Source organism: Electrona antarctica, assembly GCF_951216825.1.
Source record: "Electrona antarctica genome assembly, chromosome: 1".
In the NCBI taxonomy this organism is placed as follows: Eukaryota; Metazoa; Chordata; class Actinopteri; order Myctophiformes; family Myctophidae; genus Electrona; species Electrona antarctica.
In genome coordinates this window covers 3,619,627-3,642,065 of record NC_136806.1, presented here as the reverse complement: position 1 = coordinate 3,642,065, position 22,439 = coordinate 3,619,627, and the positions used below count along the sequence as shown (strand labels likewise).

At 39.9% G+C, this 22,439-nt stretch overlaps 2 protein-coding genes across 2 annotated transcripts in view; both read left to right on the top strand.

Annotated features, from left to right (window-relative positions):
- astn1 (astrotactin 1) overlaps positions 1-22,439 on the top strand; it is a gene marked incomplete at its 3' end in the record, with an annotated part of 1,033,675 nt that overhangs the window by 807,258 nt on the left and 203,978 nt on the right. The window lies entirely within an intron of this gene.
- The window catches only part of pappa2 (pappalysin 2), a gene marked incomplete at both ends in the record, with an annotated part of 278,401 nt that overhangs the window by 186,888 nt on the left and 69,074 nt on the right, over positions 1-22,439 (top strand). The window contains 3 exons of the mRNA XM_079505807.1: positions 16,868-17,039; positions 18,017-18,149; positions 19,221-19,342. Coding sequence (XP_079361933.1) covers positions 16,868-17,039; positions 18,017-18,149; positions 19,221-19,342 — 427 coding nt within the window. The remainder of the gene's footprint in view (positions 1-16,867; positions 17,040-18,016; positions 18,150-19,220; positions 19,343-22,439) is intronic.

The following is a 22,439-nucleotide window of genomic DNA, read 5'->3' as shown; positions in this document are numbered from 1 at the left end:
CAACTTTATTGACATCAGTAACGTCCACCTAATCTAAATACAGCTTTATTGACATCAGTAACGTCCACCTAATCTAAATACAGCTTTATTGACATCAGTGACGTCCACTGCATCTAAATACAGCTTTATTGACATCAGTAACGTCCACCGAATCTAAATACAGCTTTATTGACATCAGTAACGTCCACGGAATCTAAATACAGCTTTATTGACATCAGTAACGTCCACGGAATCTAAATACAGCTTTATTGACATCAGTAACGTCCACCTAATCTAAATACAGCTTTATTGACATCAGTAACGTCCACGGAATCTAAATACAGCTTTATTGACATCAGTAACGTCCACCTAATCTAAATACAGCTTTATTGACATCAGTAACGTCCACCTAATCTAAATACAGCTTTATTGACATCAGTAACGTCCACGGAATCTAAATACAGCTTTATTGACATCAGTAACGTCCACCGAATCTAAATACAGCTTTATTGACATCAGTAACGTCACCTAATCTAAATACAGCTTTATTGACATCAGTAACGTCCACCTAATCTAAATACAGCTTTATTGACATCAGTAACGTCCACCTAATCTAAATACAGCTTTATTGACATCAGTAACGTTCACTGAATCTAAATACAGCTTTATTGACATCAGTAACGTCCACCTAATGTAAATACAGCTTTATTGACATCAGTAACGTCCACCTAATCTAAATACAGCTTTATTGACATCAGTAACGTTCACCTAATCTAAATACAGCTTTATTGACATCAGTAACGTCCACTGAATCTAAATACAGCTTTATTGACATCAGTAACGTCCACCTAATCTAAATACAGCTTTATTGACATCAGTAACGTCCACCTAATCTAAATACAACTTTATTGACATCAGTAACGTCCACTGCATCTAAATACAGCTTTATTGACATCAGTAACGTCCACCTAATCTAAATACAGCTTTATTGACATCAGTAACGTCCACTGAATCTAAATACAGCTTTATTGACATCAGTAACGTCCACGGAATCTAAATACAGCTTTATTGACATCAGTAACGTCCACTGCATCTAAATACAGCTTTATTGACATCAGTAACGTCCACCTAATCTAAATACAGCTTTATTGACATCAGTAACGTTCACTGCATCTAAATACAGCTTTATTGACATCAGTAACGTCCACCTAATCTAAATACAGCTTTATTGACATCAGTAACGTCCACGGAATCTAAATACAGCTTTATTGACATCAGTAACGTCCACGGAATCTAAATACAGCTTTATTGACATCAGTAACGTCCACGGAATCTAAATACAGCTTTATTGACATCAGTAACGTCCACGGAATCTAAATACAGCTTTATTGACATCAGTAACGTCCACGGAATCTAAATACAGCTTTATTGACATCAGTAACGTCCACGGAATCTAAATACAGCTTTATTGACATCAGTAACGTCCACGGAATCTAAATACAGCTTTATTGACATCAGTAACGTCCACGGAATCTAAATACAGCTTTATTGACATCAGTAACGTCCACCTAATCTAAATACAGCTTTATTGACATCAGTAACGTCCACTGCATCTAAATACAGCTTTATTGACATCAGTAACGTCCACTGAATCTAAATACAGCTTTATTGACATCAGTAACGTCCACTGAATCTAAATACAGCTTTATTGACATCAGTAACGTCCACCAAATCTAAATAAAGTTTTAGTGACATCAGTAACGTCCACTGAATCTAAATACAGCTTTATTGACATCAGTAACGTCCACCTAATCTAAATACAGCTTTATTGACATCAGTAACGTCCACCTAATCTAAATACAGCTTTATTGACATCAGTAACGTCCACCAAATCTAAATAAAGTTTTAGTGACATCAGTAACGTCCACCTAATCTAAATACAGCTTTATTGACATCAGTAACGTCCACCTAATCTAAATACAGCTTTATTGACATCAGTAACGTCCACCTAATCTAAATACAGCTTTATTGACATCAGTAACATCCACCTAATCTAAATACAGCTTTATTGACATCAGTAACGTCCACCTAATCTAAATACAGCTTTATTGACATCAGTAACGTCCACTGAATCTAAATACAGCTTTATTGACATCAGTAACGTCCACTGAATCTAAATACAGCTTTATTGACATCAGTAACGTCCACTGAATCTAAATACAGCTTTATTGACATCAGTAACGTCCACTGAATCTAAATACAGCTTTATTGACATCAGTAACGTCCACCTAATCTAAATACAGCTTTATTGACATCAGTAACGTCCACTGAATCTAAATACAGCTTTATTGACATCAGTAACGTCCACTGAATCTAAATACAGCTTTATTGACATCAGTAACGTCCACTGAATCTAAATACAGCTTTATTGACATCAGTAACGTCCACTGAATCTAAATACAGCTTTATTGACATCAGTAACGTCCACTGAATCTAAATACAGCTTTATTGACATCAGTAACGTCCACCTAATCTAAATACAGCTTTATTGACATCAGTAACGTCCACTGAATCTAAATACAGCTTTATTGACATCAGTAACGTCCACCTAATCTAAATACAGCTTTATTGACATCAGTAACGTCCACCTAATCTAAATACAGCTTTATTGACATCAGTAACGTCCACTGAATCTAAATACAGCTTTATTGACATCAGTAACGTCCACCTAATCTAAATACAGCTTTATTGACATCAGTAACGTCCACTGAATCTAAATACAGCTTTATTGACATCAGTAACGTCCACCTAATCTAAATACAGCTTTATTGACATCAGTAACGTCCACTGAATCTAAATACAGCTTTATTGACATCAGTAACGTCCACCTAATCTAAATACAGCTTTATTGACATCAGTAACGTCCACCTAATCTAAATACAGCTTTATTGACATCAGTAACGTCCACCTAATCTAAATACAGCTTTATTGACATCAGTAACATCCACCTAATCTAAATACAGCTTTATTGACATCAGTAACGTCCACCTAATCTAAATACAGCTTTATTGACATCAGTAACGTTCACTGAATCTAAATACAGCTTTATTGACATCAGTAACGTCCACGGAATCTAAATACAGCTTTATTGACATCAGTAACGTCCACCTAATCTAAATACAGCTTTATTGACATCAGTAACGTCCACCTAATCTAAATACAGCTTTATTGACATCAGTAACGTCCACCGAATCTAAATACAGCTTTATTGACATCAGTAACGTCCACCTAATCTAAATACAGCTTTATTGACATCAGTAACGTCCACCGAATCTAAATACAGCTTTATTGACATCAGTAACGTCCACTGCATCTAAATACAGCTTTATTGACATCAGTAACGTCCACTGAGTCTAAATACAGCTTTATTGACATCAGTAACGTCCACCTAATCTAAATACAGCTTTATTGACATCAGTAACGTTCACTGAATCTAAATACAGCTTTATTGACATCAGTAACGTCCACCTAATCTAAATACAGCTTTATTGACATCAGTAACGTTCACTGAATCTAAATACAGCTTTATTGACATCAGTAACGTCCACGGAATCTAAATACAGCTTTATTGACATCAGTAACGTCCACTGCATCTAAATACAGCTTTATTGACATCAGTAACGTCCACCTAATCTAAATACAGCTTTATTGACATCAGTAACGTCCACCTAATCTAAATACAGCTTTATTGACATCAGTAACGTCCACTGTATCTAAATACAGCTTTATTGACATCAGTAACGTCCACCGAATCTAAATACAGCTTTATTGACATCAGTAACGTCCACCGAATCTAAATACAGCTTTATTGACATCAGTAACGTCCACCGCATCTAAATACAGCTTTATTGACATCAGTAACGTCCACCTAATCTAAATACAGCTTTATTGACATCAGTAACGTCCACTGAATCTAAATACAGCTTTATTGACATCAGTAACGTCACTGAATCTAAATACAGCTTTATTGACATCAGTAACGTTCACTGCATCTAAATACAGCTTTATTGACATCAGTAACGTCCACCTAATCTAAATACAGCTTTATTGACATCAGTAACGTCACCTAATCTAAATACAGCTTTATTGACATCAGTAACGTCCACCTAATCTAAATACAGCTTTATTGACATCAGTAACGTCCACTGAATCTAAATACAGCTTTATTGACATCAGTAACGTCACTGAATCTAAATACAGCTTTATTGACATCAGTAACGTCCACCTAATCTAAATACAGCTTTATTGACATCAGTAACGTCCACCTAATCTAAATACAGCTTTATTGACATCAGTAACGTCCACCTAATCTAAATACAGCTTTATTGACATCAGTAACGTCCACCTAATCTAAATACAGCTTTATTGACATCAGTAACGTCCACTGCATCTAAATACAGCTTTATTGACATCAGTAACGTCCACCGAATCTAAATACAGCTTTATTGACATCAGTAACGTCCACTGAATCTAAATACAGCTTTATTGACATCAGTAACGTCCACCGAATCTAAATACAGCTTTATTGACATCAGTAACGTCCACCGAATCTAAATACAGCTTTATTGACATCAGTAACGTCCACTGAATCTAAATACAGCTTTATTGACATCAGTAACGTCCACTGAATCTAAATACAGCTTTATTGACATCAGTAACGTCCACCTAATCTAAATACAGCTTTATTGACATCAGTAACGTTCACTGCATCTAAATACAGCTTTATTGACATCAGTAACGTCCACCTAATCTAAATACAGCTTTATTGACATCAGTAACGTCCACCTAATCTAAATACAGCTTTATTGACATCAGTAACGTCACTGAATCTAAATACAGCTTTATTGACATCAGTAACGTCCACCGAATCTAAATACAGCTTTATTGACATCAGTAACGTCCACCTAATCTAAATACAGCTTTATTGACATCAGTAACGTCCACTGAATCTAAATACAGCTTTATTGACATCAGTAACGTCCACCTAATCTAAATACAGCTTTATTGACATCAGTAACGTCCACCTAATCTAAATACAGCTTTATTGACATCAGTAACATCCACTGCATCTAAATACAGCTTTATTGACATCAGTAACGTTCACTGAATCTAAATACAGCTTTATTGACATCAGTAACGTCCACCTAATCTAAATACAGCTTTATTGACATCAGTAACGTTCACTGAATCTAAATACAGCTTTATTGACATCAGTAACATCCACTGCATCTAAATACAGCTTTATTGACATCAGTAACGTTCACTGAATCTAAATACAGCTTTATTGACATCAGTAACGTTCACTGAATCTAAATACAGCTTTATTGACATCAGTAACGTCCACCTAATCTAAATACAGCTTTATTGACACCAGTAACGTCCACCTAATCTAAATACAGCTTTATTGACATCAGTAACGTCCACCTAATCTAAATACAGCTTTATTGACATCAGTAACGTCCACGGAATCTAAATACAGCTTTATTGACATCAGTAACGTCCACCTAATCTAAATACAGCTTTATTGACATCAGTAACGTCCACCTAATCTAAATACAGCTTTATTGACACCAGTAACGTCCACCTAATCTAAATACAGCTTTATTGACATCAGTAACGTCCACCTAATCTAAATACAGCTTTATTGACATCAGTAACGTCCACTGCATCTAAATACAGCTTTATTGACATCAGTAACGTCCACTGCATCTAAATACAGCTTTATTGACATCAGTAATGTCCACCTAATCTAAATACAGCTTTATTGACATCAGTAACGTCCACCTAATCTAAATACAGCTTTATTGACATCAGTAACGTCCACTGGATCTAAATACAGCTTTATTGACATCAGTAACGTCCACTGCATCTAAATACAGCTTTATTGACATCAGTAACGTCCACTGGATCTAAATACAGCTTTATTGACATCAGTAACGTCTACCTAATCTAAATACAGCTTTATTGACATCAGTAACGTCCACCTAATCTAAATACAGCTTTATTGACATCAGTAACGTCCACCTAATCTAAATACAGCTTTATTGACATCAGTAACGTCCACCTAATCTAAATACAGCTTTATTGACATCAGTAACGTCTACCTAATCTAAATACAGCTTTATTGACATCAGTAACGTCCACCTAATCTAAATACAGCTTTATTGACATCAGTAACGTCACTGAATCTAAATACAGCTTTATTGACATCAGTAACGTCCACCTAATCTAAATACAGCTTTATTGACATCAGTAACGTCACTGAATCTAAATACAGCTTTATTGACATCAGTAACGTCCACCTAATCTAAATACAGCTTTATTGACATCAGTAACGTCCACCTAATCTAAATACAGCTTTATTGACATCAGTAACGTCCACCTAATCTAAATACAGCTTTATTGACATCAGTAACGTCCACCTAATCTAAATACAGCTTTATTGACATCAGTAACGTTCACTGAATCTAAATACAGCTTTATTGACATCAGTAACGTCCACCTAATCTAAATACAGCTTTATTGACATCAGTAACGTCCACCTAATCTAAATACAGCTTTATTGACATCAGTAACGTCCACCTAATCTAAATACAGCTTTATTGACATCAGTAACGTCCACTGAATCTAAATACAGCTTTATTGACATCAGTAACGTCCACCTAATCTAAATACAGCTTTATTGACATCAGTAACGTCCACCTAATCTAAATACAGCTTTATTGACATCAGTAACGTCCACCTAATCTAAATACAGCTTTATTGACATCAGTAACGTCCACCTAATCTAAATACAGCTTTATTGACATCAGTAACGTCCACTGCATCTAAATACAGCTTTATTGACATCAGTAACGTCCACCTAATCTAAATACAGCTTTATTGACATCAGTAACGTCCACCAAATTTAAATACAGCTTTATTGACATCAGTAACGTCCACCAAATTTAAATACAGCTTTATTGACATCAGTAACGTCCACTGAATCTAAATACAGCTTTATTGACATCAGTAACGTCCACCTAATCTAAATAAAGCTTTATTGACATCAGTAACGTCCACTGAATCTAAATACAGCTTTATTGACATCAGTAACGTCCACCTAATCTAAATACAGCTTTATTGACATCAGTAACGTCCACCTAATCTAAATACAGCTTTATTGACATCAGTAACGTCCACCTAATCTAAATACAGCTTTATTGACATCAGTAACGTCCACCTAATCTAAATACAGCTTTATTGACATCAGTAACGTCCACTGAATCTAAATACAGCTTTATTGACATCAGTAACGTCCACCTAATCTAAATACAGCTTTATTGACATCAGTAACGTCCACCTAATCTAAATACAGCTTTATTGACATCAGTAACGTCCACTGAATCTAAATACAGCTTTATTGACATCAGTAACGTCCACCAAATTTAAATACAGCTTTATTGACATCAGTAACGTCCACTGAATCTAAATACAGCTTTATTGACATCAGTAACGTCCACCTAATCTAAATAAAGCTTTATTGACATCAGTAACGTCCACTGAATCTAAATACAGCTTTATTGACATCAGTAACGTCCACCTAATCTAAATACAGCTTTATTGACATCAGTAACGTCCACCTAATCTAAATACAGCTTTATTGACATCAGTAACGTCCACCTAATCTAAATACAGCTTTATTGACATCAGTAACGTCCACCTAATCTAAATACAGCTTTATTGACATCAGTAACGTCCACTGAATCTAAATACAGCTTTATTGACATCAGTAACGTTCACTGAATCTAAATACAGCTTTATTGACATCAGTAACGTTCACTGAATCTAAATACAGCTTTATTGACATCAGTAACGTCCACCAAATTTAAATACAGCTTTATTGACATCAGTAACGTCCACCAAATTTAAATACAGCTTTATTGACATCAGTAACGTCCACTGAATCTAAATACAGCTTTATTGACATCAGTAACGTTCACTGAATCTAAATACAGCTTTATTGACATCAGTAACGTTCACTGAATCTAAATACAGCTTTATTGACATCAGTAACGTTCACTGAATCTAAATACAGCTTTATTGACATCAGTAACGTCCACCAAATTTAAATACAGCTTTATTGACATCAGTAACGTCCACCTAATCTAAATACAGCTTTATTGACATCAGTAACGTCCACTGAATCTAAATACAGCTTTATTGACATCAGTAACGTCACTGAATCTAAATACAGCTTTATTGACATCAGTAACGTCACTGAATCTAAATACAGCTTTATTGACATCAGTAACGTCCACTGAATCTAAATACAGCTTTATTGACATCAGTAACGTCACTGAATCTAAATACAGCTTTATTGACATCAGTAACGTCCACTGAATCTAAATACAGCTTTATTGACATCAGTAACGTCCACCTAATCTAAATACAGCTTTATTGACATCAGTAACGTCCACCTAATCTAAATACAGCTTTATTGACATCAGTAATCGCACCCCAATTATCTTTGTGGCAAAATTACAATTTACAATTTACAATTTAGGCATTTAGCAGACGCTCTTAATCCAGAGCGACTTGAATGAAAGAAAATGAAGCTTAACGTCGGCATGATACTGTGCCTGGCTGTGTGCCTTCTCAGTTGTTTAATCACTGAAGTATGGAGTTTACACGGAAAAGTCGGCGTCCTCGCCTATACTCGCGATCAGCTGTTATCGCTCAGGCACCCAGGCAAACCAGGAGACGCTGTTTTGGATTCACTGGACAAGTATCCACAACTTAAAAATACCGGTACGCGAAAATGGAATAAAGATAAGAAACGAGGATCAAGGGGTGGAGTGAGAGCCAGATTAAGGAGGCGCGGCAGCAGACATCCTTTGCCGGTAATAACTTTTTCTAATGTCCGCTCTTTGAGCAACAAAATGAATGAACTGGTCGCTAAAGTTAAATACGACAACGAATTCAGACAGAGCAACCTCATCTGTTTTACAGAGAGTTGGTTGAAGGAGGAGATGTCAGACCCAAATCTGCCGGGTTACACAATAATACGGGCTGACAGAGACACTAATACGTCACGGAAATCTATTGGTGGTGGCTTGTGTGTCTATATCGACACACGCTGGGCTACCCAGTATACGGTCCGGGAACGCGTATGCACACATGACTATGAAATCCTGGTGGTCTCATTTCGTCCATTCTACCTCCCGAGAGAGTTTGGCCAGATTACAATCATACTGGCCTATGTACCTGGGCCGGATTTTGTGGGGGCTGCGGCCAGTATAGCCGAGTGCTACAACAACGCTCTGTCCCGCGCAGTTAACCAACCCGTTCTGCTGCTAGGGGACTTTAACTCTTGTGAACTGTCCGATCACCTGCCCACTCTACACCAGTACGTGGACTGTCCGACCCGCCTGGCACGCACCCTGGACAAGTGTTATGGCAACATACCAGACGCCTACAAATCCACCTGCAGGCCTGCCTTGGGGAAGTCTGACCATAATGTCATACACCTACTCCCACGCTACAGGGCTAAACTGAGACGGGAAAAAACAGTGACCAAGGAAATAGTGACCTGGACAGAGGACTGTAAGGAGGAAATGAGATGCGAGTTGGAAACGACTGACTGGCTATTTCTTAACTCATGTGACACCCCTCACGAACTGATTGACACGTTTACATCCTATCTGTTGTTTAATGAAAGTAAAATCATGCGAACTAAATCTGTCAAAATATTCCCTAATAACAATTTATGGATGTCTAGTGATCTGAAGGGTTGCATTCGTGAGAAGAAACATGCTTTTAAAAATGGTAATGTTGAGTTAGTTCGAGAAAAAAGATGTGAATTAAGATCTAAACTGAAACAAGCAAAAATAGATTACAAAGATAAAGTTGAGTACCAATACTTTGCAGGGAATGCCAAGAAAGCATGGGAAGGTTTAAATGTGATGATGGGCAGGGAAACTAAGCAAAAGCGTACCCCCCTGTCGCACCCCTCTCCATCTTTTGCTAACGATCTAAATATATTTTTCAGCCGTTTTGATAAGAATGACTTCAGTGCTGAGCGTGATAGTGTGTGTATGTCCATTCCGGACTATGTCCCTATCACACTCAGTGAAAATGAAATTGTAGCTAGCCTTTCCTGTATTAAGCCCAACTCGGCCCCTGGGCCTGATGGCCTTAGAGGTAGAGTGTTGTATTAAGCCCAACTCGGCCCCTGGGCCTGATGGCCTTAGAGGTAGAGTGTTGAAAGAAAATGTTCATGAACTTAAAGGTATTGTGTTGATGCTATTCCAGTATTTGCTTGACTCTCTAACAATGCCCAATTTATGGAAAATATATTGTATTGTGCCTCTCCCCAAGAAGCCTGGAGCCACTGAACTAAAAGACTTCAGGCCCATTGCTCTTACTTCCATTCTGGGAAAATGTTTTGAAAGAGTTATAAGCAGACAAATCACAGCGATGGTTTCTAACAGCTTAGATCATCTCCAATTTGCTTATAAAAGTCAGAGAGGAACTGATGATGCAACTATCAGCCTGTTTAACACCCTGTCAAAGCATCTCCAAGTCCCCTCCCACTTTGCCAGGGTCCTTTTTATTGATTTTACCTCTGCTTTCAACAGCATGCTGATACACACCCTTCTGCAGAGACTCATTGACATAGGGGTAAATGGAGGTATTATCCATCTTGTCAGAGACTTCCTCTCTGACCGTCCTCAACAGGTCCGTGTTAATGATACTCTGTCCGACATCACTGTGCTTAACACCGGTGCTCCACAGGGGACTATCTTATCCCCCTTACTTTTCTCCTTATATACAAATGAATTCCAGTTAGACCAGGATATGTTTCATTTGTTCAAATATGCGGATGATATGGCCCTGGTTGCCTTACTGAAGAAGGGGGACACAGCGGGGGAGGAAGCATACAGAGTACATGTGTCATCTCTTCAGAACTGGTGCGAGAAAAGCTCCTTAGGGATCAATGTGACAAAAACAAAAGAACTTGTCATTCATGAAAAGGAACCTGTGCAGTCCATTACAATTGGTGGACAAATAGTGGAGATAGTAGACACTTTTAAATACTTAGGCACATATATTGACAACAAACTCAATTTCAGTGAAAATACTGACCAGATTTTTAAAACTTGTAACCAACGCCTCCATCTACTACGCAAGCTCAACTCATTTGGAGTGAGTAAGCATATTCTGGAGACGGTCTATAAAAACCTGATAGAGGGAATTTTGACTTTTAACATGGCTATGTGGTATGGAAATCTAAATGTAAAAGGAAGAGGCAAGCTGCAGCGAATAGTAAACCTAGCATCAAAAATCATTGGGAAGAGACAGCAACAAATAGGCTGTATCTACAAGGAGGTACTTCGTAGAAAAGCTATCAAGATAGCAAACGACCTCCTCTCATCCACTCTGCAGGGAGTTCGAGCTACTTCCCTCTGGTAGACGGTACAAAGTGCCAAGAGCTAACCGTAACATTTTTAAAAATTCCTTCATACCAAATGCCATTAAGGCACTAAATGATACCATGTCTCGCTAGATTTGTTTGTTTTTTCAATGTATTTGCCACTGTTGTCCTGCACTTTTTGTTTTGCCATGAGAAAATAATTGTGTTACGTGTTGTTGCTGTTGTTGTAACTGTTTGTTTTTTACTGTTGAGACCGAAGACAAATTTCCATATGTGGACAAATAAATGAAACTAACTAACTAACTAACTAACGTCCACTGCATCTAAATACAGCTTTATTGACATCAGTAACGTCCACTGCATCTAAATACAGCTTTAATGACATCAGTAACGTCCACATAATCTAAATACAGCTTTATTGACATCAGTAACGTCCACTGCATCTAAATACAGCTTTATTGACATCAGTAACGTCCACCAAACCTAAATAAAGTTTTAGTGACATCAGTAACGTCCACCAAATCTAAATAAAGTTTTAGTGACATCAGTAACGTCCACCAAATCTAAATAAAGTTTTAGTGACATCAGTAACGTCCACCAAATCTAAATACAGCTTTATTGACATCAGTAACGTCCACCTAATCTAAATAAAGTTTTAGTGACATCAGTAACGTCCACCAAATCTAAATAAAGTTTTAGTGACATCAGTAACGTCCACCAAATCTAAATAAAGTTTTAGTGACATCAGTAACGTCCACCAAATCGAAATAAAGTTTTAGTGACATCAGTAACGTCCACCAAATCTAAATAAAGTTTTAGTGACATCAGTAACGTCCACCAAATCTAAATAAAGTTTTAGTGACATCAGTAACGTCCACCAAATCTAAATAAAGTTTTAGTGACATCAGTAACGTCCACCAAATCTAAATAAAGTTGTATTGACATCAGTAACGTCCACCTAATCTAAATAAAGTTTTAGTGACATGAGTAACGTCCACCAAATCTAAATAAAGTTTTAGTGACATCAGTAACGTCCACCAAATCTAAATAAAGTTTTAGTGACATCAGTAACGTCCACCAAATCTAATTAAAGTTTTAGTGACATCAGTAACGTCCACCAAATCTAAATAAAGTTTTATTGACATCAGTAACGTCCACCAAATCTAAATAAAGTTTTAGTGACATCAGTAACGTCCACCAAATCTAAATAAAGTTTTAGTGACATCAGTAACGTCCACCAAATCTAAATAAAGTTTTAGTGACATCAGTAACGTCCACCTAATCTAAATAAAGTTTTAGTGACATCAGTAACGTCCACCAAATCTAAATAAAGTTTTAGTGACATCAGTAACGTCCACCAAATCTAAATAAAGTTTTAGTGACATCAGTAACGTCCACCAAATCTAAATAAAGTTTTAGTGACATCAGTAACGTCCACCAAATCTAAATAAAGTTTTATTGACATCAGTAACGTCCACCAAATCTAAATAAAGTTTTAGTGACATCAGTAACGTCCACCAAATCTAAATAAAGTTTTATTGACATCAGTAACGTCCACCAAATCTAAATAAAGTTTTAGTGACATCAGTAACGTCCACCAAATCTAAATAAAGTTTTAGTGACATCAGTAACGTCCACCAAATCTAAATACAGCTTTATTGACATCAGTAACGTCCACCTAATCTAAATAAAGTTTTAGTGACATCAGTAACGTCCACCTAATCTAAATAAAGTTTTATTGACATCAGTAACGTCCACCAAATCTAAATACAGCTTTATTGACATCAGTAACGTCCACTGTATCTAAATAAAGTTTTAGTGACATCAGTAACGTCCACCAAATCTAAATAAAGTTTTATTGACATCAGTAACGTCCACCTAATCTAAATAAAGTTTTATTGACATCAGTAACGTCCATCGAATCTTAATAAAGCTTTATTGACATCAGTAACGTCCACCTAATCTAAATACAGCTTTATTGACATCAGTAACGTCCACTGTATCTAAATAAAGTTTTATTGACATCAGTAACGTCCACCAAATCTAAATACAGCTTTATTGACATCAGTAACGTCCACTGTATCTAAATAAAGTTTTAGTGACATCAGTAACGTCCACCAAATCTAAATAAAGTTTTATTGACATCAGTAACGTCCATCGAATCTTAATAAAGCTTTATTGACATCAGTAACGTCCACCTAATCTAAATACAGCTTTATTGACATCAGTAACGTCCACCTAATCTAAATAAAGTTTTATTGACATCAGTAACGTCCACCAAATCTAAATACAGCTTTATTGACATCAGTAACGTCCACTGTATCTAAATAAAGTTTTAGTGACATCAGTAACGTCCACCAAATCTAAATAAAGTTTTATTGACATCAGTAACGTCCACCTAATCTAAATAAAGTTTTATTGACATCAGTAACGTCCACCTAATCTAAATAAAGTTTTATTGACATCAGTAACGTCCACCTAATCTAAATAAAGTTTTATTGACATCAGTAACGTCCACCTAATCTAAATAAAGTTTTATTGACATCAGTAACGTCCACCTAATCTAAATAAAGTTTTATTGACATCAGTAACGTCCATCGAATCTTAATAAAGCTTTATTGACATCAGTAACGTCCACCTAATCTAAATAAAGTTTTATTGACATCAGTAACGTCCACCTAATCTAAATAAAGTTTTATTGACATCAGTAACGTCCACCTAATCTAAATAAAGTTTTATTGACATCAGTAACGTCCACCTAATCTAAATAAAGTTTTATTGACATCAGTAACGTCCACCAAATCTAAATACAGCTTTATTGACATCAGTAACGTCCACCTAATCTAAATAAAGTTTTATTGACATCAGTAACGTCCACCTAATCTAAATAAAGTTTTATTGACATCAGTAACGTCCACCTAATCTAAATAAAGTTTTATTGACATCAGTAACGTCCACCTAATCTAAATAAAGTTTTATTGACATCAGTAACGTCCATCGAATCTTAATAAAGCTTTATTGACATCAGTAACGTCCACTGCATCTTAACCCATTTAGGCCTGACGTCTACATTTTAAAAAATGTCTTCAAAATCCTGAGAGTTTTCTGAAAAACCTTATGTTTCTGTATCAGTGGTGAATGGTGATCAATATTTCATGTCAAGGACTCCAAGAATTATATGTAATATGCCTTCGCCCCCCCCCCCCCATCTGAATATATGTTGTTCCAGGGACCCTCAAGCAAAGATTTGAGTTAAAATGTTCACTCTGTAATAATATATATTCAAAGATTTGAGGCACATTTTCACGATTTTTTCTAAAATAGCAGACCTACAAGTTCATAGCGCGGCACTCGGTGGCGCGCTATGAGCTTGTAGATCTGCTATTTTCCAATAGCTAAAGTATAACATAATGCTTTAAAACACCAAAAGGGGTTCCCGCCCTAAATGTGTTAATAAAGCTTTATTGACATCAGTAACGTCCACCAAATCTAAATAAAGAAACTTGTTATATCCACTTAGCTGGACACCGGGTTCCACAAGAGAGCTGTTCACCCCAAAGACATACTGTGAAATGTACTGTGATTATCCTGTACTTTTCCGCCTCCTAATTGAATTCTGATGTCTCTTTTGCATTGTCTGTGCAGTGCAGTCGTTGAGCGCACCACTGAACTTGCTTTTGATAAACAGTATTTAGCATTACTTTCCCTCAAACGATAGTTCTCTAGTTTGACAAAGAAGGTCAAGTCTTCAGAGAACGAGGAGCTGTACATTTTTCTGAAAAACCTGTTTCTATGTCAGTGGTGCTCAACCTTTTTCATGTCAAGGACCCCCAGAATTATTTATATTGTGCCACAGACCCCCATCTCAAAATATGTAGTTCCAGGGACCCCCCAGAAGCCAATATTTTAGTTAAAATGTTCGCTCACATTTTCACGACTTACAAGCTCGTAGCACGACACTCGGTGCCGCGCTATGAGCTTGTATAGGTCTGCTATTTTTCAATAGCTAAAGCATAAAATAATGCTTAAAACACCAACAGGGTTTCCTGCCCAAAATGGGTTAAGGAATTACATAAATAGAACGTGTTCACAGCCCTGTCTTGTGCGGTACTGTGAACAGCACATCCCGTGGAGACGTAAAAGGGCTAATTTTTCTGCCTGAGAGTTATAGAGGAATTTCCTTGTTTTCCTTTATTTTACAACGGCCTCATTAAGCAGCTCCTTAATCAAATTAGGATCTCTGATTTACGCAAGGAATTTTACAGAACCCAGTAACGATGCATCATGTACGCATGCATGCCCACCTCCTCGGCCTAGGTTTAAATAGTGCAGTGAGTACATTTAAAAAATAAAAAAGGGTATTTTTAGGTCCATCACCTGCGAACAGTATTCGGTTTTTCTAAACGTGCTCAACAAAAAAGCCTCCAATAAAACATGTACCAGCGCAGACCCGACCCGGGCCTCATTATTGCGTCGCCAATTGTATTCATTGGGCAACTTTGTTCATTATTAAATGCAATTTCTGTGCTGTTAATGAGATGTGGGTTTTCTATTGGGAGCGGAGGCAGATGCCGGGAAAGGTTTATATCTGCTTAAAGCTGGTTTGAGTCTAGGCTAGGGCATGAGATCTGTGTCTGTACTGGGTGTGTGTGTAATGCCTACCTCTTTGCGCACACATTCAAATGTAAGCAAATCCGTTTGATAAATTAACATTACAAACAGTATGTGTTTGATTTTGTTTTAGTCATAGTCTTTTGAGTACAATTCCTGATTGAAATGTTTTCAAAAGATTGAAATGGAAAAAGCTGCACATGAAGTACTTTTATAAGTACTTTATGTGCACACACACACACACACACACACACACACACACACACACACACACACACACACACACACACACACACACACACAGTACACACACTCAGTACACACACTTTAGTATCATTTGCACAAGCATGTCGGGAGCGACGCAGTACAAAGTCACAAATTACATTTTGGATATTCGATGCTAAACCCCAGATGTTTAACCCATTTTGACCGAGATCAGATTCTAAAAATGTCTTCTACATCCTGACAGTTTTCTGAAAAGGCTATGTTTCTATGTCAGTCGTTCTTCGATTTTTCAAAAGCTTGTAGATCTGCTATTTTTCAATAGCTAAAGCATAACATAATGCTAACACCAAAAAGGGGTTCCCGCCCAAAATGGGTTAAAAAAACAGCTAACAAACGGTAAATAAAATACTATAAATTCTGGATTAAACAACATTAAAGAAACACCAGATTTCTCGTGTTGGCACCACATGGGTACAAGGATTAAACCCCAGAAATAGATAGTCTGGTTTAAGTATAAAACCACTGGTGCTAACGGGTGGAGTTTGACCCAGCTTGGTTCTGTTCCGTCCAACACAGGAAGTACATGAAGGTGGTGTGCCAGGTGGGAGGCCAGTGGGACGAGCTGGGATGTGTGCCCGTGTCGTGCCCGGCTCTGCCCGACGTCTTCCAGGGCATGTACACCTGCACCAACGACCTGCGCTACGACTCCGTGTGTACGCTGCAATGCCCTGACGACGCAGCCGACAACGTAAGTAACACCTGTACCCTGCAATGCCCTGACGACGCAGCCGACAACGTAAGTAACACCTGTACGCTGCAAGGCCCTGACGACGCAGCCGACAACGTAAGTAACACCTGCACGCTGCAAGGCCCTGACGACGCAGCCGACAACGTAAGTAACACCTGTACGCTGCACTGCCCTGACGACGCAGCCGACAACGTACGTAACACATGTACGCTGCAATGCCCTGACGACGCAGCCGACAACATAAGTAACACCTGTACGCTGCAAGGCCCTGACGACGCAGCCGACAACGTACGTAACAGGGTGCATACTTAGTTTAGACTAGTCTTTGGTTAGACATGGGTTAAGGTTAGATTTAGGTATGCTGCCGGGTGCAGTACTTAGTTTAGACAGTTTCTGGTTTAGACTAGTCATTGGTTAGACCAGTCATTAGTCCTACAACTACAACCTATCTCTTGCCCAGACTCTTCTTCAACAAAGATGGCGAAAGCAAACATTCTTTGTTCGGTACTCATACAATAGTATTAGTATGGTACAAAACACTGAAGTCCTTAAACCAGAAACCTAAACCTAACCTCCCACGGGGCAGCACACCTAAACCTAACCTTAACCCATGTCTAACCAATAACTAGTCTAAACTAAGTATGCACCCCATGCTGCCCTGTGGGAGGTTAGGTTTAGGGTGAGGGTTTGAGATAGGTTGTAGTTGTAGGACTAATGACTGATCTAACCAAAAACTGTCTAAACTAAGTACTGCATCTGTAAGTAACACCTGTACGCTGCAATGCCCCGAAGACGACCACTCACTTTCCTTTGTTATCCTAGTGGGGATGCCTTAAGTTATATGGTGGTGGTGTGTGTAGGCAAGAAGAAATTGTTTCAGATACTGAGGCTAATTAAATAAATTACATTCTTATGGGTACGTATGGGTCCGTCTATTCTCTATAGATAAAACGTGCTGTTTAATTGTCTCCTAACAGACCACCATCCGCTGCACCAAGGACGGGCTGTGGAGCAAAGACTTCGCCATGTGTTCCAGACTGCAGGGGGCGTGCTCTCCCCCTGCCCACCTCAACGCTGTGGAGTACAGCTGTGACCAGGAGATGACTGTGGGTGAGTGACCTCTGTACTCTGTGGAGTACAGCTGTGACCAGGAGATGACTGTGGGTGAGTGATCTCTGTACTCTGTGGAGTACAGCTGTGACCAGGAGATGACTGTCGGTGAGTGACCTCTGTACTCTGGAGTACAGCTGTGACCAGGAGATGACTGTCGGTGAGTGACCTCTGTACTCTGTGGAGTACAGCTGTGACCAGGAGATGACAGTGGGTGAGTGACCTCTGTGGAGTACAGCTGTGACCAGGAGGTGACTGTGGGTGAGTGACCTCTGTACTCTGTGGAGTACAGCTGTGACCAGGAGATGACTGTCGGTGAGTGACCTGTACTCTGTGGAGTACAGCTGTGACCAGGAGATGACTGTGGGTGAGTGACCTGTATTCTGTGGAGTACAGCTGTGACCAGGAGATGACTGTGGGTGAGTGACCTCTGTACTCTGTGGAGTACAGCTGACCAGGAGATGACTGTGGGTGAGTGACCTCTGTACTCTGTGGAGTACAGCTGTGACCAGGAGATGACTGTGGGTGAGTGACCCCTGTACTCTGTGGAGTACAGCTGTGACCAGGAGGTGACTGTGGGTGAGTGACCCCTGTACTCTGTGGAGTACAGCTGTGACCAGGAGGACATCACCAGTGCAGTGTTTTACCTGTGTTTGGGCAGCAACCAGAACCCAAGGAAGGGACCTCAAAGGAACATTTTGGAAAACATTGTTGGAAGGTCGAAGACCAGGCTTGCTGAGGCATTCTGTATAATTTGGGGGAGGGGTTTCAGTGAGCTTGCTGGGAGGCCAGTAAGGAGGGGGTCACAAGTCTGGAGATGACTGAGCTAAACTCTTCATGGAGCTAACTGCCATGTGTCCGAATCGCAAGATGACAGAGTTCTCTGAAGCTGTCGGGTCGGCCCGTGTCCCCCAACACCTCTCTCTGTTTGCACATGAATAAATTCAACAGATGCAAATGAAAGCTGCGTGCGTGCGAGGTATAAAGTGTGTTATTTTTTTCTCTGACATAAATCCCCCCTCCTCCCCCCTCCCCCCCCCCCCCCCCCCCCCCCCGGATCATTCTCTGCAGGTGCTGTTTGCTACGCGACGTGCACGGTGGCGCTGGACATGGACCTACGTGACCCGGTGGTCCTGCCCAACGGGTCCTCGCCCGAATCCCTCAAGCACTGGATGCTGCCCACCAGGGTTCAGGTACAAATCATATCATATAGTCGCCCCCCTGGAGTATATCTTTTGCTCTGTTTAACCCAGTATTTCTTCTGTGGAAAGTTGTGTACTTGAGTACAAGTTTGAGTAGCCATTGTTCTGTTACCAGTTGAACGAGAGAGAGAGAGAGAAATACAAAAACGCCCTGGTCTTGCAAAAGAATAGTTGTTTTGCTTTTCCTCGTTTGCTGCCATGTGTCCAGTAGGCCCAGGCGGCCAGCAGCGGTTGTGAAAGCTGATCCGTTGATAAACAGCGTTGTTTTTGTGTTTTGTTTTGTGAAAGATCCATCACGATGATGATGAATAATGGACCTAATCATCTGGCTATGCTAGGAAGCAGGCAGGGGAGCGCGGTTCAGACCTCTCACTGCGAAGACCAAGCTACTATACTGCTTCAGGGCTATTCAACTGGCGGCCCGTGGGCCAAATGCGGCCCGCGGAGCGCCCCCTAGTGGCCCTTGGAATTTAGAGAGAAAGTTACAGGTAGCCTATGATGTGTGCGATATATAAAGTACTAGATTATCATAATGACTGTAATCCTAAATTATATTCTATCATATTCAAGGGCTTTTGGAGAGACATTAGAGAGACTCCTGCAGTCCTGTGTGTGTGTGTGTGTGTGTGTGTGTGTGTGTGTGTGTGTGTGTGTGTGTGTGTGTGTGTGTGTGTGTGTGTGTGTGTGTGTGTGTGTGTGTGTGTGTGTGTGTGTGTGTGTGTGTGTGTGTGTGTGTGTGTGTGTGTGTGTGCGTGTATTTTCAGCTAGTGCTCGTTGACGCTCGTGTTCGTGTTTGAACACAAAATGCATTTGTAGAATCCAAAAAAATGTGCGCTTTGCGCGCACGCTGTGCGGCCCTCCACACACAATCATTCTACAGTTGTGGCCCCCGACCTAATTTAGTTGAATACCCCTGATAGACTCAGCTAAACTAGACTCTACTACACCCAGATACTGCTTCTACTATAGACTGCATCTCTTCCGTTGTTCCATCCATTTCTTTCATGGTGTAAACCAGTGGTCCAGGGACCACCAGTAGTGGTCCAGGGACCACCAGTAGTGGTCCAGGGACCACCAGTAGTGGTCCTTGAGGGGGGTTAACTTCCAGGTGGTCCCCAGCTACTGTAAATGATGGGGAGTTGGTAATCAAATGGACCCTTATTGGATGTTTAACTCTTGAGAGCGTAAAATGAAACCAAATGGACCCTTACGGGTCCATTTGGTTTAATTTTACGCTCTCAAGACTAGAGTTACATTATTGTTAACCCATTTAGGCCTGACGTCGAAATTAAAAAAAAATGTCTTCTAAATTCTGACAGTTTTCTGAAATCAGTGGTGCTGAATATTTCATGTCAAGAACCCCAAAAATGATATGTAATTGGCCACCGACCCCCATCTGAAAATATGTTGTTCCAGGAACCCTCCAGAAGCAAAGATTTGAGTTAACACTGTTCGCTTTGAAAGAATATATACAAGTAAGACGTGGGAAGCGAACGCAGCTCGTAAATTGCAAAAACAATTAGAATAAACTACGTAATTTTTAAAGGTTTTTTTTAAGTTCTCTTTTTTTTGTGTTTTTTAAGATTTTTTTTTAAGTTAAGTTTATTTTTAAGTTAAGTTTTTTTTAATTTAAGTTGTGTGTGTGTGTGTGTGTGTGTGTGCGCGTGCGTGCGTGCGTGTGTGTGTGTGTGTGCGCGTGCATGTGTGTGTGTGTTTTTGTGTGTGATACAGCTGCGCCCTCTGGTGGTGGGCGGGTGGTGTTACAGCGTGACACACACACACACACAGACACACAGACAGGATCTGCTGGGTCTCATAGTAAATGCTCACTGCGTTCGCAATAAAGATTTGCACTCAAAAATAGCAGACCTACAAGCTTGTAGCGCGACACTCGGTGCCGCGCTATGAGCTTGTAGATCTGCTTTTTTCAATAGCTAAAGTATAACATAATGCTTAACACCAAAAGGGGTTCCCGCCCATGGGTTAAACATCTGTATTACTTCATTTACAAGAAGTCTACATTGGAGAATGTCAAATAATTGTTATTTGCCTGTTATCTCTGCTATGGTACCAACATCAATACAGCCTGTTATCTCTGCTATGGTACCAACATCAATACAGCCTGTTATCTCTGCTATGGTACCAACATCAATACAGCCTGTTATCTCTGCTATGGTACCAACATCAATACAGCATGGAATTGTGGGCAAAACCTTATCCAACCATAACAAAATATTCTTTCGTTTTTGGTCTTGAGAGGCCAAATCTCATCAGATGGTGGTCCGTGGCTCAGTGCCGTCTCTACAGGGGGTCCGTGGCTCAGTGCCGTCTCTACAGGGGGTCCGTGGCTCAGTGCCGTCTCTACAGGGGGGCATTGCCCAGATGGTCCGTGGCTCAGTGCCGTCTCTACAGGGGGGCATTGCCCAGATGGTCCGTGGCTCAGTGCCGTCTCTACAGGGGGGCATTGCCCAGATGGTGGTCCGTGGCTCAGTGCCGTCTCTACAGGGGGGCATTGCCCAGATGGTGGTCCGTGGCTCAGTGCCGTCTCTACAGGGGGGCATTGCCCAGATGGTGGTCCGTGGCTCAGTGCCGTCTCTACAGGGGGGCATTGCCCAGATGGTGGTCCGTGGCTCAGTGCCGTCTCTACAGGGGGGCATTGCCCAGATGGTGGTCCGTGGCTCAGTGCCGTCTCTACAGGGGGTCCGTGGCTCAGTGCCGTCTCTACAGGGGGGCATTGCCCAGATGGTGGTCCGTGGCTCAGTGCCGTCTCTACAGGGGGTCCGTGGCTCAGTGCCGTCTCTACAGGGGGGCATTGCCCAGATTGGAGACGACACTGCCGTGGCTCAAGAAATTCCAAATAAATAATGAGCCTCGATATGAAAAGGGTTGAAAACCGCTGGTGTAAACAAGTCAAAGAAAGGTGATTGTTTTGTTGGAAGAGTTGGGATTTTTTTTTGTCCGTGCTTAAATAGCGGTGAGTGATCGTCAGCAGAGAGTTCAGTTGAACGTCAGCGAGCATGAATTCTGCCTCTTCCAGAACTCTCTTTAATCACTGACAACGTTTTAACCTTTTCTGACAATCACACTC